Source organism: Xiphophorus maculatus, chromosome 12 (assembly GCF_002775205.1).
Source record: "Xiphophorus maculatus strain JP 163 A chromosome 12, X_maculatus-5.0-male, whole genome shotgun sequence".
NCBI classification, from domain to species: Eukaryota; Metazoa; Chordata; class Actinopteri; order Cyprinodontiformes; family Poeciliidae; genus Xiphophorus; species Xiphophorus maculatus.
Window position 1 is genome coordinate 7,313,094 of NC_036454.1, and position 15,126 is coordinate 7,328,219.

Sequence of the window (15,126 nt, forward strand, 5' to 3'; positions counted from 1 at the left end):
GTCATCTGTTAATTATAAGTGTGAAGATGTGATCTTCATTGCTGTAATCTCATAATATCTATCATGCACCCACACAAATAGAAAATCAACAGCAACCCCAGCAGTGACTAATGACTAACACCTACTTGTTTTCTCTGAAGTACATAGTTAGCCACTTCAGTTCAAGAGATATAGTGCACTTATGCACATTGCTTTGTTTGTGCTGAAAATATATGACAGACCTGGGCACTGGGACTGTCAAAGGAGATACTTAGAACGGAAATGTTTAGTTTACTATATCATGGAAATCAATATATGTAAACACAAAAGAATATTGCTGCCAGGGTGAGGAAACATTGTGCTCAATATGGGTTAAATAGACTCAGAAACTGATGACTACATGAGGCCTGGTGTTTTCTATTCTGTTTTATAAAAGTGATATGGAATGAGAAACGCTATAAGAAACACTCTATACCATAAGAAGGAACCTTTAATTGGGTTTGAGTGTTTGAGTGTCTGCATAATGAGAAATCATGCATAAGTAGAAGCAGTCAGGGAAGATAGAACCTGTCGTTTCTGAATTAAGAATGTATCATATTTACTCCCTTGAATTAAACAACAGTTTGTTCATTATTTAACAACAAATCCAGGACATGCAAAGAGATTCAAATTCCTATTGAAGACTGAAATTATTAAAAAATCATGCATAGGTAATATAGAAATGTATAGATGATGGTGTTTTGTTGATTATTGGCTTGATCTAGTACTAGATTGCATTTGTCATTTTATCAAACAAATACATAAACATTATGACACTTGTAAACTGAGATGGGTCATAGGACCTTCTTTCCTTCTCTCTCAATGCTTAGTTAAAGCAGAGAATCCATTTTTGCTATGCCAGTATTACTGGTGCCAACAACATAGCATGATCAATCAAATCAAAGTGTTTTTCGAACAGGCTGAGGTTGCCAGTATCTTATTCAGAGGAGCACATCCAATCGTGACATCACAGACACTTCACAACAAATTAGATGGGGGCAATTTCCATCTAATGATGTTTATCGCTTGATGTGGAAATGTGGGGACTTAATCACATTTCCTTCTTTTGGTGTGAAACTAAGTGTTTATCCTTGCACCAAGCCAACACATTTCTGTTTAGTGATATTTTGAGGACATCATGATTGGAAAGTTATCTACACAGGACATTGAGTCACTTCCTGACAACAAGGACGGTTCCTCAAACTACAAGGAAATTATTTTTCCCGTTAAACCAATTAGGGGATTTGACAAAAACACTTCCTTCATTATTCATCTAAAAGTGTGTCAGCCTTGTCAAATAGGAGTTGTTTCACCCTGATCTAAGTGTGGTTAAATAGAACACCTCTGTGAATGAGTAACATGTCAGAAACACAGATACTAGCTCCGGGTGCTGCTAGCCTGCTTCCGTTGGCTCCTGCCAAGAAATTAGTTCTATGAAGATGGCTTGCTGAGCTTTGGTAATTAAACTCCACATATCCACTGATCTCCTTCATCTCTTCCTGCATCCTTCCTATCTCCTCCCTCAACCCAGTCCTGATCCTAAGCAGGGATACTGAATAAGTAATGCAGGTTTCCGAAAGAGGGTGTGTTAATTGGCTTGGTTTTATGAGTGCAGAGTGCTCCTGCTGACCCTTTTTCCGAAGAGATAGCCGGTAGCCCTGGGCCAGAAGCCTGGAGAGAGACAAACTGGGAGCTGTTAGGCTCTGGACTGCAATGAGATAGTTGCCTGTATCTTTTCTATATTAAAAAATCATTTCACTCTCCTGAATGCAAAGTTTAAAAAGAATGAGCATACATATGTAGAAAGCATGTCTGGTCAGTGATGGAAACTTCTTGAGAAATAGAAATAGATGTGTTTTTTTCAGCATTTTGTTCATACATGTTTATGTTGTTTGGCTTATTCCAGTCGATTTTGAGTAGGTATTTTATTTTTGACAGAATTGATACTTGAATAGACCTCTGTTATTTCCGGGCATCATTAGACAGTGATGTTGCATTAATCTCTGTCTTGAGGACACTGGTGTCTTCATGACACCATTGTCTCACATGTCAGTGCTTTTGTGCAGCAAGGGGTTAACTCAACAGAATACACAATTAACTACTGTATCTCTCTCACACAATTAGATTTTTGCCTTGCACTTCAGTAGTGTGGGAAGATGAGAATGCATTGCTTTACAATACATTTAATGCTGTAGCATACATAATTTGTCAGCATTTGTTGACATGTAAAGAAATATGCAGCACGCCCACCATTGTCATGTTGGATTTTAGTTTCCTTGCCCACATGCAGGTGCGCACCGAAGAACAGACTTTACTGTTAAGAGGGTTTGTTTTTAATCAGTCAAACGATTGTTCAAGAATCGAGACTAGAGGACGTCAGAAGGAAACGAGAGTCCAGGTAAGTTCGGGGGTCCGGGACAGCAGCGGATTGGAACGGCTTGGAGGTGCCAAACAGCGAGACGTGCCCGACCAGCGAAGTTCCAGGCTTGGCTCCGGGAAGCGGGATCAAGGTCTGAGAGGTAACAGAGAGAAAAGGACAAAATGACTGGACAATACTTAACATGGACTATGAGAGATCTTAGGGCTGAGTCTGACCAACAAGTGGTAACCATCGAGCGATGACTGGTGGTTCCACCGCTTCTTAAGAAGCCTGCCGCTGGTTACCGGAATCTGTTGCAGGTGCGTCAGGCTGTCAAACTCCTCCGCGTAGCTCGTCTCTGGAAAGAACCCTCACTCCAACCTGAATCCTGACAACCATAGTGTCCATGCACCACACCTACCATATCTGTGCAACTGATACAGAACAGGCACAACTGTTACTCAAATATTGAAGCAAATACCCATTAAATGTTGCAACATTGGGCAAAAGTGTTGTTCTTACTGATGGAGTTTCACGGCCATGAAATGACACATGTTTGAAACTTAAAGTGAAACTAATGGCATGACCTGCGTTTTCAAGAATTCATCTAATATTCATTAGACTTTTTAGGAGAAGGAGAAGTACTCTATGGAAAAAATCAATAAGACAGGCTATATGACCACTTGGAATCAAAAAGGTTTAGTGGAATAGAGAACAGTCACACAACAGTAACTTTATGACAAAAGTAATGTACCCTGTCCTGCTGCAGTTAATCATTATTTCTGTGAATTCTACAGCCTTTGTCCTAATGCACATGCACTATTCACATCAGTAGTGCATTAAAAGCAAACAGAGTTCTAAATATCCTACTCTATCCTGTCCGGCTAAAGTCTTCTTTGTTGCTTGGTCTACATGGACTAATTTGTCAAAATAAACTGAGAATCTTAATTTTGCATTAATTTGGAATACTCTACTTATAATGGAATTTCTAAACAAAATACATGTCTATATGTAGAGATGAAAGGCTTGCATTTTTCTTAAAGCCTTCCAAGGGATATTAAATGCTCTGACGTCTACATTGGTGAATTAATTTCATGTTTTGAAAATGTGGCATGTCTTTTCTCATTATTCATCACATGGTAAAGGTTGTGTTTTAGACCACTGAGCTGCAATCTTGATGGCCATGTCTTATCGTCTTTTGTAGGCTTAAAGACAAAAGATTTAGATTCTGTTCAAGATTGATTGTTTGCCTTCAAACACTTCCAGTTTCTCACGGTACAGCCTAATACTTTGAAAGATTTACCAGCAGAGATTCATTTAGATTTAAGGATGGACATGCCCTCAGTCTTTCAATCTGGGCCTATTGATGTGTGACACATGACACTGAAATTTGCTGATGCTATCATCTGATCATATCAATACACTATGGAATAAAAACATTGTATTAGATGATTCCCCAATACAAACAAAAGGTGAATTATAATACTAATTTTAGATTAAATAAAAGATTGTCTTATAAGGCTTTTCATAAAGTCATTTTGAATTTAATAGAAGTTAAATGGGTTGGTGGTATTTTATGTTATTAATGCAGACTGCAATTATTTTGTTAAATAGATCAAACCTGACAATACCTAATTACATTATGTATCACAAATAAAAAGAAAGGATCATCTAATCTGTTTCAACAGCACAATAAAAGCTTGGAACTTCCTCCAAACAATCAGTTTTATGTTTTTAGAAGGACATTTCCATTTAAAAGAAGACTTCTATGGAAGCATGTCATTATTTTGCAATTATTACAAATATTTTTCATGGTCTTATCTAATGTTTGAAATCAAGGAACTATAAAAGTCTGTAGAAATGAAAGTCATGTGAAGAGCTGCTGGCAGCAGAGACTGCCTCACTGAAGTGAGGAAAATTAACTAACTTAATTTAGGGTGTGTAATTGACTTTACCAGACAGAGTGAAGACATTAGACCCCTAAATAATCTGCGGTGGGAATTACTAAGGGAAATAGAACCAAGAGTAGGGTGTCAGATAAAATTGAAAAACACAGATTAATAATCCGGCCCAGAACAGACCAGGAATTTCAGACAGAGCAATATGGCTTCTTTGTTGAGGGCATGTCAGGACAAATTGCTCTGTTGTCCAGCTGTTACATTGTAGCACAAAGCCGACAACATGAAAGACATGTTTTTGATCACAATGCTGGCAGAGCAGCTTGTCTTGCGAATACAATGACCACAGTGCTGTATATGAAAAAAGCATAAATCTGTCTCTTTATGAATAAAAAAAAGTGACAATAAAAAAGCTCTAGACAAAAAATGTCACTGAACAGAGGACAGAATATTCTTGAGCTCAAACTGCTACCAATACAACATCACTGTTGATAAGATAATTATGTGTTCGTGTCAGTGTAAGCTTTGGTTACTGTTGCCAGAATTTACAAGAACATTTTTAGAACATTTGAGAGTTTAGAAAGGTCGATTGACAGCACAGACCCGTTTATGTATTACCCAGCTTCTACAAAGTGCTTTAATGTGAATGTTGATAATACTGAGGGCCAGGAGGAGATTCTCCTGCAATGGCACTCGCCTTTCAGAGTCTGACCCCTAACATACAAATTCAAATATTTACTAAATTAAAAAACTTGTTAACCTGACACATTTTGAACATGATTATGTAAACAATGTTTTTTTTTTTTTTTAAACTTTTACATTCTAAATGAACTGAACCACAAGCTAATTTGAAAACATTAAAAGGTGGTCATAAAATTTACACAATTACAACACCATTCAAATGCACAAAAAAAAAACATGCAATAAGTCAGTTTTTTAACTGGATTAAGCTTTGTGAATATGCTTCAACAATATTCTAATTTATTGAGATACAACTATATTTTGAATTTTTAACTATACACTTCTTGGGTTAGTGTGAATGTCGAACTAGGCTGTGCTAACTGCTCAGCAGGTAAAAGACTAACATCTTGTGTGACCAAACTTGTTCTCCAGAGTGAACTAAAGTTCACCACAACTCATGGTTATTAAAAATAATTACTCAATATGTTTTAACATCTTACTACTTTTAATCCACCCAACGGGGGAGATTCTGTGAACTCTGATCTGCTTGCTTTATGGTTTAAAATGACATTCTGTGAAGAATAATGAGGATCCTTCTTGATTCATCTAAAATAAAACTGAGTCACAACTGATTTACTTTTTTCCCAGAAGCATAAGGAAAACAAGAGTTTTTAAAGTGAAACCAGGGTCTAATTATGTCTGTTAAGATGGGAGAACTCTTTGTTCAGCATAAGCCTGCCAACTTCTTAAACTTTCCCCAAAATAAGAACTTTGTGTAAATTTAGCCCAAACCAATGGTATTTGTTAATTAAGCCCTCGTATATGGATAATCCAAAGAACATCCAAAGAAGATTTTAATTATTAAAAAAATGTTCTTTCATAAATCCAAGTTCTTAAAATAAAATGTTTTTAATTTCCTTTTTCTGCTTTGAAAAGCCTGAGGAAAAACAACTATATTTTTAGGCCTTAGGCAAGATACCAAAATGTTGATGGTCTTGTTATAATCATCCAGCGTACTTCACACGCTTGCTGTAAGAGGTGTGGAAAAATCCTGGGCCCTCTGGGATCTGTTATACCTTTATACCTTTCTAATCTAATCTAAATATGAAAGTTTTCATCCCTGCCAACAGGTTTCTTACAAATATGAGGAAGGTAAACTCAAATATTACTCTCTATTGACAGAGAGGAAAAGTCCCAAAAAGCCAATTCTCCAAATGTAGACAGCTATTTAGGATTTGATTTTAAGTCATTTTAAACAGTCATGTCATATATCTACTTATGTATGTTCACACTACCCAGAATATGAGAACAAATCGACATAAGACAGATGCACAAAGCCTGTGTTCATCCAAGATTCACAATTTCTTTCCATCTTTCTGTCTTCTTGTTTTTCCTTCAGCTCTTTCATTTCACAAGTCTCTCACTTGAGAAAACAAAAAGACAAGAAATCAAGGTCAGGCACCAGACTATGTGAAGCTATATAAGAATAAATGTACCAATTCTTGTCCTTTTTGACCCATTGACAGTTTCGAGGAATGTAACCTATATGGCCAAGTTATATATGAGTAGTGAAGATGTCCACTTCCTTTCCTCTGTCCGTTTCCTCCCTATCCTTATGCATGAAACACAAAACACCACAAAAAGTGATGGGTAGGTAGGTGCTTAATTTACGAGACACAACCCAGTCCACATTGTCGGTATTTGAGTGGAGGGGAATCTAATTAAAAGTGGCAAATGGAAAGAAGAGAGAGTGAGTAAGAGAGGCAGAAAGTGAGTGAATCAGCATAATTACAGCTTAATGCAAACAACTCCACATTGTCTTTATTCCAATGAGTTAATGAGGTTACAGACTGAAAAAAAACAATTCCATCACAGCTATTGTCTACTGCTGGCCACCAAGGAAAATGAGCTGTCACCCGATCTTAATGGCGACAGGGTTTTCACCCAAGCCAGAATTAATATCTGACTCCCAGGCCTAATGAGCAAGGGCCTGGCTAACAGACTGAACTTTTTGTACTGGAAGTTTGGGGGAAAAAAAGGCAGAACAAAAAAAAAAGAAAAGAAAACACAAAATAGAAATGGATGTTGCTTGGGAGTAAGCCTGGACTATGCTTCAGAGGTACTGTTTAAGTTCAAAGAGTCTTATTGGGAGTGGTGTGGTGACATATTCCAATAAAATGTGTCATATAGTTTTTACAAGTTATTTATTGTAACAGCTATGTTCTGTTAGTTGTGGCTGAAAAAAAAGCTTTAGTCATAACCTGTAGGTTATGGTTAATTACATTGCTAATTTGTACCCTTATTTCATACATGTTGCATTTCCGGTATTCCTACTTCCATTTGCACACAAACCATTCCATGTGCTTCAACAATAGCATTTTATTTCCTTACTAATCTCTATACTTAAGTATTTTATTAGTAATGAATAAATATAAAAAAAACACTTCAGCCATGTGTATTTTAATTTATTTTAATTTACTGTGTATTGCACGTTATTTGCAGTTTGAATTATGATCTCTTATTTACCTGGAAGCATCGTACCCTCAAGCTTTGACTTTTTGTCCCTTACCTATAAGAAACCACTTTTCATGGCATGCTTGCCTTTTTTTCTTGACTTATTTACTGTTTTACATATAATCCACTCATCAACAGACTAAAATGAAGACGTAAAACCTCATCAAATGTACAGTACAGACCAAATGTTTGGACACACCTTCTAATTCAATGGGTTTTCTTTATTTTCATGACTATTTATAAGGCAAGAAATCCCACTTATTAACCTGACAGGGCAGGTTGACCTATGAAGTGAAAACCATTTCAGGTGACTACCTCTTGAAGCTCATCAAGAAAATGCAGAGTGTGTGCAAAGTAGTAATCACAGCAAAAGGTTGCTACTTTGAAGAAACTAGAATATAAGGGGTATTTTCAGTTGTTTTACACTATTTTGTTTAGTGCATATTTCCACATGTGTTATTCATAGTTTTGATGCCTTCAGTGTGAATCTACAATGTCAATAGTCATGAAAATAAAGGAAACTCAGTGAATTAAAAGGTGTGTCCAAACTTTTGGTCTGTACTGTAATACAAAAATAACCAAAGTAAAAACAGAAATGCAAAATGCAATGGAGAAAATGAAAAGAAAAAACAATAGCAGGCAATTAGGTTCAGTCATGCGCAACTGCATGACTGAATATTAGGAGGATCAAATACAAATAGAGAAGAAGAGAACCACAGGGTGATGTAAAAAAAAAAAGTTAGAAGCACACATCTGAACAAATCCTCAAATAAGATGTGACTCAACTAGAATGAGATTTATGATTACGTAGCAGATCTGTAAGACACCCAATTAGAGACAGAAAGCCAGCAGGAAATTTACATGCCTGGTTTTGTTTGCTTTGCTCATTTTTAATTTGGGTGCATTGCTCCTCAGTAAGACACAGTCCAAGAGGGTGCCTCTTTCATGTCAGTACCCAGGAAGCCATTATTATTCTATAAACAGTCCATAGCTCTTTGTCTGTCACGATTTCTATTGCTATTGCTTTAGGAAAAAAAATACATGGTTTGATTATAAAGGTTTAGTGAAATAAATAAACCTACGTTACAATCATATTTTTTATGAAGTGACAATGATGCACCTGTATGTTTATTTACTGAATATACAGAAAGGTAAACAATTTGTTTGTCATGTTAGGAACTTTCTTGCCAAAACATACAGTGCTGTGAAAACGTTTATTCCATCAGAATTTTTTTTTCTAATTTTGTCTTTTTGTCAGGCTGAGGTGGCAATTATAATAAAAAAAAAAACATCCAAAACAATCCATAAGAATACATTTTCCCTTCTCTGTTGAAAGTCAAATTGATTTTGATTATTAAATACTTTTGGGTTGGGGTTAATTAAAGTGTTCACACTCTAGTTAGTGGATAACCTCTTGAATATTAACTAAAGTAAAATTAATTAGAACCTGTCTAACCCAATGAAGTAGGCTAAAGAAAATGTAAATATTTATTTTTTCAAAACTATACGAGGGCAAATAGTATTTTACAGTGTTGTATAACTTACATTCTAACAACTAATAAAACTGTGCCTTGTTTTTTTTTTTTTTACATATTATAGAAAGACTTATATTTTACAAAAACCTTTTGTGCTGCTAAACCAATAGGGATTCCCTCCCTGATTAGGATTTTGTTTTACTTTTTTCTTTTTATACATATCTTCCCCTTTTAATGAATCAAAACATTTCTTTATAAGACTCCATCTGCTTCTGGTTTAGGCAAAAGCTAAAAAAGCAATATGGCCTAAAGTGACAAATGAAGCTATACTTATACTTATAGTATACTTATGGGCCAACAACGGCCAAATGCAGCGGAGAACTTTACGAAAGCAAATGCCAGCACCATTTTTGAATATTTCTGTAATTCTGAACCTCATAGGAGACACGGGGGAAGATCATTCAAGAAGAAATATGGATATGCCACAGGATGAGTTAGTGTAGAAGGCCTCCAGGACCTTTGACATAATCACAAATTAAATTTCATGTTCAACTTGCTCATTCTGTAATATAAACTGAGTAAAATCCTTAGCTTTTATTCATAAACTGTGATTAATATTGAGCCCGTTGCAGTTCCTGTAGCAGCAGGATACAACTAACTTCCCCATTACCAAAGGAAGTCATTTATGCCCCTGCTCTCCTTTTGATCTGTCAGACTTATGATGAAAAGAATGGTAGAGCTCCAGCCTATAGGGATCCGTTGCCTTTGAGACTCAACAGCTTGACTCATTTCATTACTGTCATGAATTAAAGATCCTCAATCTTATTTTTTTTTTTTACTTCACATGGCAATGATCTGCTGTTAGTTAATTTATAGTTGCTTATTGTGGAAGGTGTCCTTTTCACTTGCTCCCTCATGTCTTTGTGATATATAACAGCAAAATGAGAGGAGTATTTATAAGCTTGTTATTTAATGTTCTAGAGGAAGTAATCAGGTGTCATGCACCCCATAAACTTCCTGGCCTTTGGAAGTATCTTAGCATATAATTATCCTTCTTATATATATTTAGGAGTGATTATTGTCCGAGAACGTCGTGTTGTAATAATGTAGAAGTAACAACGTTGCTTTGACTTATTTAGGATCCTTTTTGCATGCAAGGCTTATTCTTATTCTGTCGACAGCAGTTTCTGTTTGAAGAGTTGTTATCACTTAATATGCCTCCAGAACTGGGTTACTCTGGTACTGTATTGTCTGTTGGTCTGTGCAAGACAAAGGTGTTAAAATTAAAAACGTGCTACTAATAATGTTAAGTAAGGAAAGTACACAGGTGTTTGATGTCTGTTTCTTTACACATGGTTTTATTTCCATCTCTTTACCTGAACTAAACTGTCTCTGCTTCAAAAGCAAAGCTATACAACAACGTGACAGGATGACACTCATGCATGTGTTTACCCAGCCAGACGTATTTGGATAAAGTAGGAGAGACAAAGACAATCACGAAAGGTGACACCATTTTCTTTTGTGTGGGGTGACCTCGTTCTCAGCAGGTTGCCGTGGCGGCTTTGGCCCACGTCTCTACAGGCCATCTGGCTCTGCTCATCCCCACTGAGAGCAAATACCAGGCGAGCAGCTCGTTGACATATTCTGATGGTGTGATTCAACATTGGTGGTGGTTGTAAGCTTGGGATTAGCCTATTCCTGTTTCACTGGTCTAAACCGTCCACCTGACAGTGGCTTCCATTCACCTGCTCACTGTGGTAATCTTTCGGTTATTATCTGTCTCAAACTACAAAGTGTACTGTAATTATTGTAGGCATTAATATTGTGCCAGGCATACAGAGACTTAAAAACATTTTATAAGCCTTGATTGTTCCATGTTTTGCCATATTTCAACCACAAATTTTAATGTATAAATTGAGATTTTATCTGCTAGACCACCACAAATTTTCCCTCTTTTGATGGTCTCTCAAATCTATAAAAAAAATTATAAAAAAATAAACAAGCACCAAAATAACATATCTTATTATTCCAACTGATCAGTTTGATTCTTTTACATCGTGTGATGTCATCAGCTCAAATACATATAAAGCAGAGTAAAGTTTTCCTGCAGTGGAAATAAATACTTACCTGCTGTAGTTGTAACTGGTCTACATTTGTTAATCATGATGGAAGTAATACACAGTGAGGTAATATCCTTAAGGAAGTAAGACACAGTAAGTTAGCAATGTGACGTCTAATATTAATCTACAGGAGTACCTTGGATATCACTAGAGATTCTCTGTTCCTCAGATGAGAAATAATGTTATTTTAATGTTCGCCGGTAGGGGGCGTGTAACACCTAAAGATAACGTTCTTGTGTGGAGACCCCCAATTCTCATGGGTCTGAGCAAGGCTCGGCAGTACATGCAGACCCGATGAGCGCCGCTGAATTAGTGGTACTATCAGCAGTGACTATTTAACATCTAGTCACTTAGTAAATGTTATCACTAATATGTGCAAAATAAATGAAAGGTTCTGTGCATCTAACACGTCGTGCATATCAGGGAATTGTTTGAGTTGCCTATTATACACAAGTACTTTCGTAAAATAAAGTTTATTCTAACCAGACAGGATGAAAATCTTTTTTTTTTTCCAGGTGGTGTATGAGAACTTGACGAAGACATAAAAGCAGGAGTTTCTCTGGAGAAAACTCGGGTCCCAGGATTAGGCTTGGCTCTGTGCCTCTATTTTAGAGCTTATTTTTCTATGCATGTTGTGCGCCTTGAGTCCGATACAAATAGATTCGCCGCACGTCATCGTCCTACACAGCCACACCACCAACCCTAAGCCCCTGCACATAAAACATTCATCAGAGCGCAGGCACGGCGCTACAAGAAATGGCATTAGGTCTGCGAGTCACTCTGTAAAATCTGAAAATTTCACCACTTTCTATTAATAGCTTTAATGCGGGTATCATAAAACGCTGGCAGGAAATAGCCTGGAGACATTTTTTTGCCATTATAAATATTCCAACTTTTCTTTTTGAATAAAAGGGGGGATATTTTTTTTGTACCCTGACACATAGCCATAAAAGATTCATCCTTTGAATTTTCTCTCCCCCTCTCTTTCTGTCTCTTTTTTCCGCCAGACGCACCTCGCCGCCCCGCCCTCATCTCCTCCCCGCCCGATGAACGCACACGGATGCGCACCAGTGCGGCCGTCGTCCACGCTCATGCCGCACACTTTCCTCTCTGTGCACTTGGAAAATATACTGTGACAAACACGAACAGTTGATCGTTGATCGAACTGGATGTGTTCTGCGATTACAACCTTTGGATTCAGTGCTGGCTTCTTTTTTCTGTTATTATTTTGTTGATTCTCAACAACTGCAATAACACTTTGAGCTCTTTTTCTTTTATTGTTGTTATTCCAGAGCTGTCTGCTCGTCCCACATTTTTCGGGGAGGTGTCGAGTCTGCTGATCTAAATTTGGATATTTACTGCTGACTTTTTCCTGAAATCCTCATCCACATGACTGAGCCAGGGTACGAGCGGAGACGTGGCTCCCCACCTGGGAAGACCTACGGCTAAAGTTTGAAGGGTGCAAAGCTGTTCGTTTCCCCCACCTTTACTTGCTGGGATTTGCATACACCCCACAAATTTCACTAAATAACGGATATCTCACCTATCTCTGCGCACGACCGGGAGTCGTTCGACTTGGATTTATAGCGCTCCAGGATTTCACCCCCATCTAAACCATGAGGACCGTCGTTTTTGATGGTAAGTAGAGAATAAGTTTTTATTATAATTATAATAATAATAATTAATTATTAGTATTATTATTATTATTAAATTGGATGATTTCGATGGGTTTGTGCACAGTGGTTAAATCCACGTCGGTGCGTTGTGACAGAACAGTGGGAGAAATAATCCAGCTGCTCTTATTGGAGTTTACTCCGCAGGCTCTAATGTGTTTTAGAGAAACTGATGCATAAGCCATGACGGATAATACGACAAAACGACTTTTAATTTGCATTGTCACAATATGTGTTTTTATATTATAGGACAATGGCCAACATTAGTTGGTAATGCAAACGACCTTGACTAATTGAGTTATAGTTCAGAATAATTATTAGCTTCTCCGCTGTTTCTCTATATAAATGAGCCAGAGTATTCTGTTTATGGTGACCAATTTCGCAACTTAACCGAGGCATCCGCTCTGACTTTTTTTTTTTTTTTTTTTTGATGGAGGCTGCAGATGGTCCGCTTGGCGGCTCACTAACACCACATCCCTCTCCAGCTTCTTGGCTTATAATTAGTGTTTTTGTGGCATCGCCGCTCGCAGGGTGCCGCCGCCAAAGTGAGGGGAAACTGGGCCGCGTCGCTTTTGGACTGTGTCTGGAGGTGTAATAATGAGAGCGCGGACGCGATCCCATTCCCGCCAGAAATGGTTAAGAATTTAATTCCCTGGCGGGGGGGAGAAGGGAAGAGCATGTTGTTGGCAAGCCAGGGGTATTTTTTTGTGCGTGTGCGCGCGCGTGTGTGCGTGAGAGCGCGCACGTTTGCGCGCGGAGGAAGGAGAAATCGAAGAGGAAGGATGGAGAAGCACCTGGCATGCTTGTCTTCCTGCACCTGCATGTACCCGAGCCTACTTTTATGTGCAAAAAGCTTATGTTTAATGCAGTGCAGAGATAATAATATGGACACGGTGAGTGCTGCTTGACAAGCAGCACTATGAGATAACTCTCTCTCTGTGTCTATCTCCCTCTCTCTCTCTGCGTGTGTGTGCACCCGTGCGCTATGTAGCCTCTTTAGAACCTTTCCAAGGACAATCACCTACCTTCTCTTGACTGATGGTCATAATGGGGATTAAAACCCAGTCCTAATGTGTTGGAACATACGTTTGTGGTGTAGAGGTGGGGGTTAGGGTTAGGGCTACAGTAAATCTAGTCAGAGATGGTCACAGATACTACTGGACTGAATGGAAGGAAATATAGTGTCCCAATAGAGATAGAAATAGAAACTTTTATATGTGTACTTGTTTAAGTTGCCCTTTCAAACTACATCCTTCATCTCATACCTTTCTGTTTTTTGGTTGTTTTGTATTGGCTTCTTCAGGTACAAAATGGAAGAGTCTAATAGGCTACAGGATGTTTTTTCAGCAAAGCTGCAAAGAGCATAACCACCACTTTAAAAGTTATTTTCTATAATCTTTGGGCAGTCTGCCAAGACAGTGTGGCCAAATGAATCCAATAAATAATATCTACAAACCAGAGGCCTCTTAGTCACTTTAGTCAGATCATATTTAGACATATTTTATAAGAGCCAGGAGACCTAAATGAGGACTAATACCAAAATAAGAGAACATAATGCAATAGTAAATGTACAGACACTACATATTCAAATTACATTAACAAACATTTTTGTGTTACTTGAACTCCACAAATCTTGTAAGTACTCCACTGCAACAACAAAGTAATGTCATGCATTAGGTAAATGGATACAAAATAGTCTGTATGCAAGTTTGAAATGGAATAATGAAGGAATGAAAAGAATGCAAGTGGGTTATGGGTTGATGAAAGGGAAAACAGACCAAGAGCTGACAACTGACAATTTAAGTTGTTATTCTGTAAGAAAATGTGGTTATGTAATGCTCACATGTAATATTGCAATCAGGAGCTTATTCATAGTTATTTTGGTTTGATCACTGTTTTGCCACATTTCATAAGAGCCAGTTGGCAGAAATGAGAATAAGAACCAAAATAAAAAGAAGTATGATGTTATTTAAAGTCCACCCCCAAATAAAAACATAAATTTTGAACTTTTTTCTAGTATGTATCTGTATAAGTCATATAGAAATAATTATTTAACAAAAAGCATAACCTCATATGCAATGATGTATGAAGATGAGAACAAAATGGCAGAACAATAGTCTACAATAGTGTAAGATGCAAACTCGCCAAGAGCCTGCTTAGATATGTTCCTTTCAGGGACCAAAGTTATGATTTGTGTTAGCGCTAATCATGGAGTTATTCAAATAATTAGTAGTCAATACAATATCTTAAAAACAATCTAAATATAAATTAATTTGTAGATTTGTGCTTGCGCTTGTCTGTGTTCCTCTTCAGACCATTTTCTAGTAAAAACTTATGATGTTAAAGCCAGTAGATCTTATTTGGACTAAACTCTAGCTTAAATGTGGT

At 37.3% G+C, this 15,126-nt stretch overlaps 1 protein-coding gene and 1 long non-coding RNA gene across 3 annotated transcripts in view; one reads left to right on the forward strand and one right to left on the reverse strand.

Annotated features, from left to right (window-relative positions):
* Window positions 1-392: 392 nt before the first annotated feature.
* The window catches only part of LOC111610368, a 69,624-nt gene continuing 54,890 nt past the window's right edge, over window positions 393-15,126 (reverse strand). For both annotated transcript variants that reach the window (XR_002753634.1, XR_002753633.1), the window contains 2 exons: window positions 2,614-2,811; window positions 393-2,530 (listed from right to left, as the gene is read on the reverse strand). This is a non-coding gene — a long non-coding RNA (uncharacterized LOC111610368). The remainder of the gene's footprint in view (window positions 2,531-2,613; window positions 2,812-15,126) is intronic.
* The window catches only part of rtn4r (reticulon 4 receptor), a 52,774-nt gene continuing 49,774 nt past the window's right edge, over window positions 12,127-15,126 (forward strand). Inside the window, exon 1 of the mRNA XM_005801003.3 lies at window positions 12,127-12,703. Within this exon, the coding sequence (XP_005801060.1) occupies window positions 12,682-12,703 (22 nt within the window). The 5' untranslated portion in view covers window positions 12,127-12,681. The remainder of the gene's footprint in view (window positions 12,704-15,126) is intronic.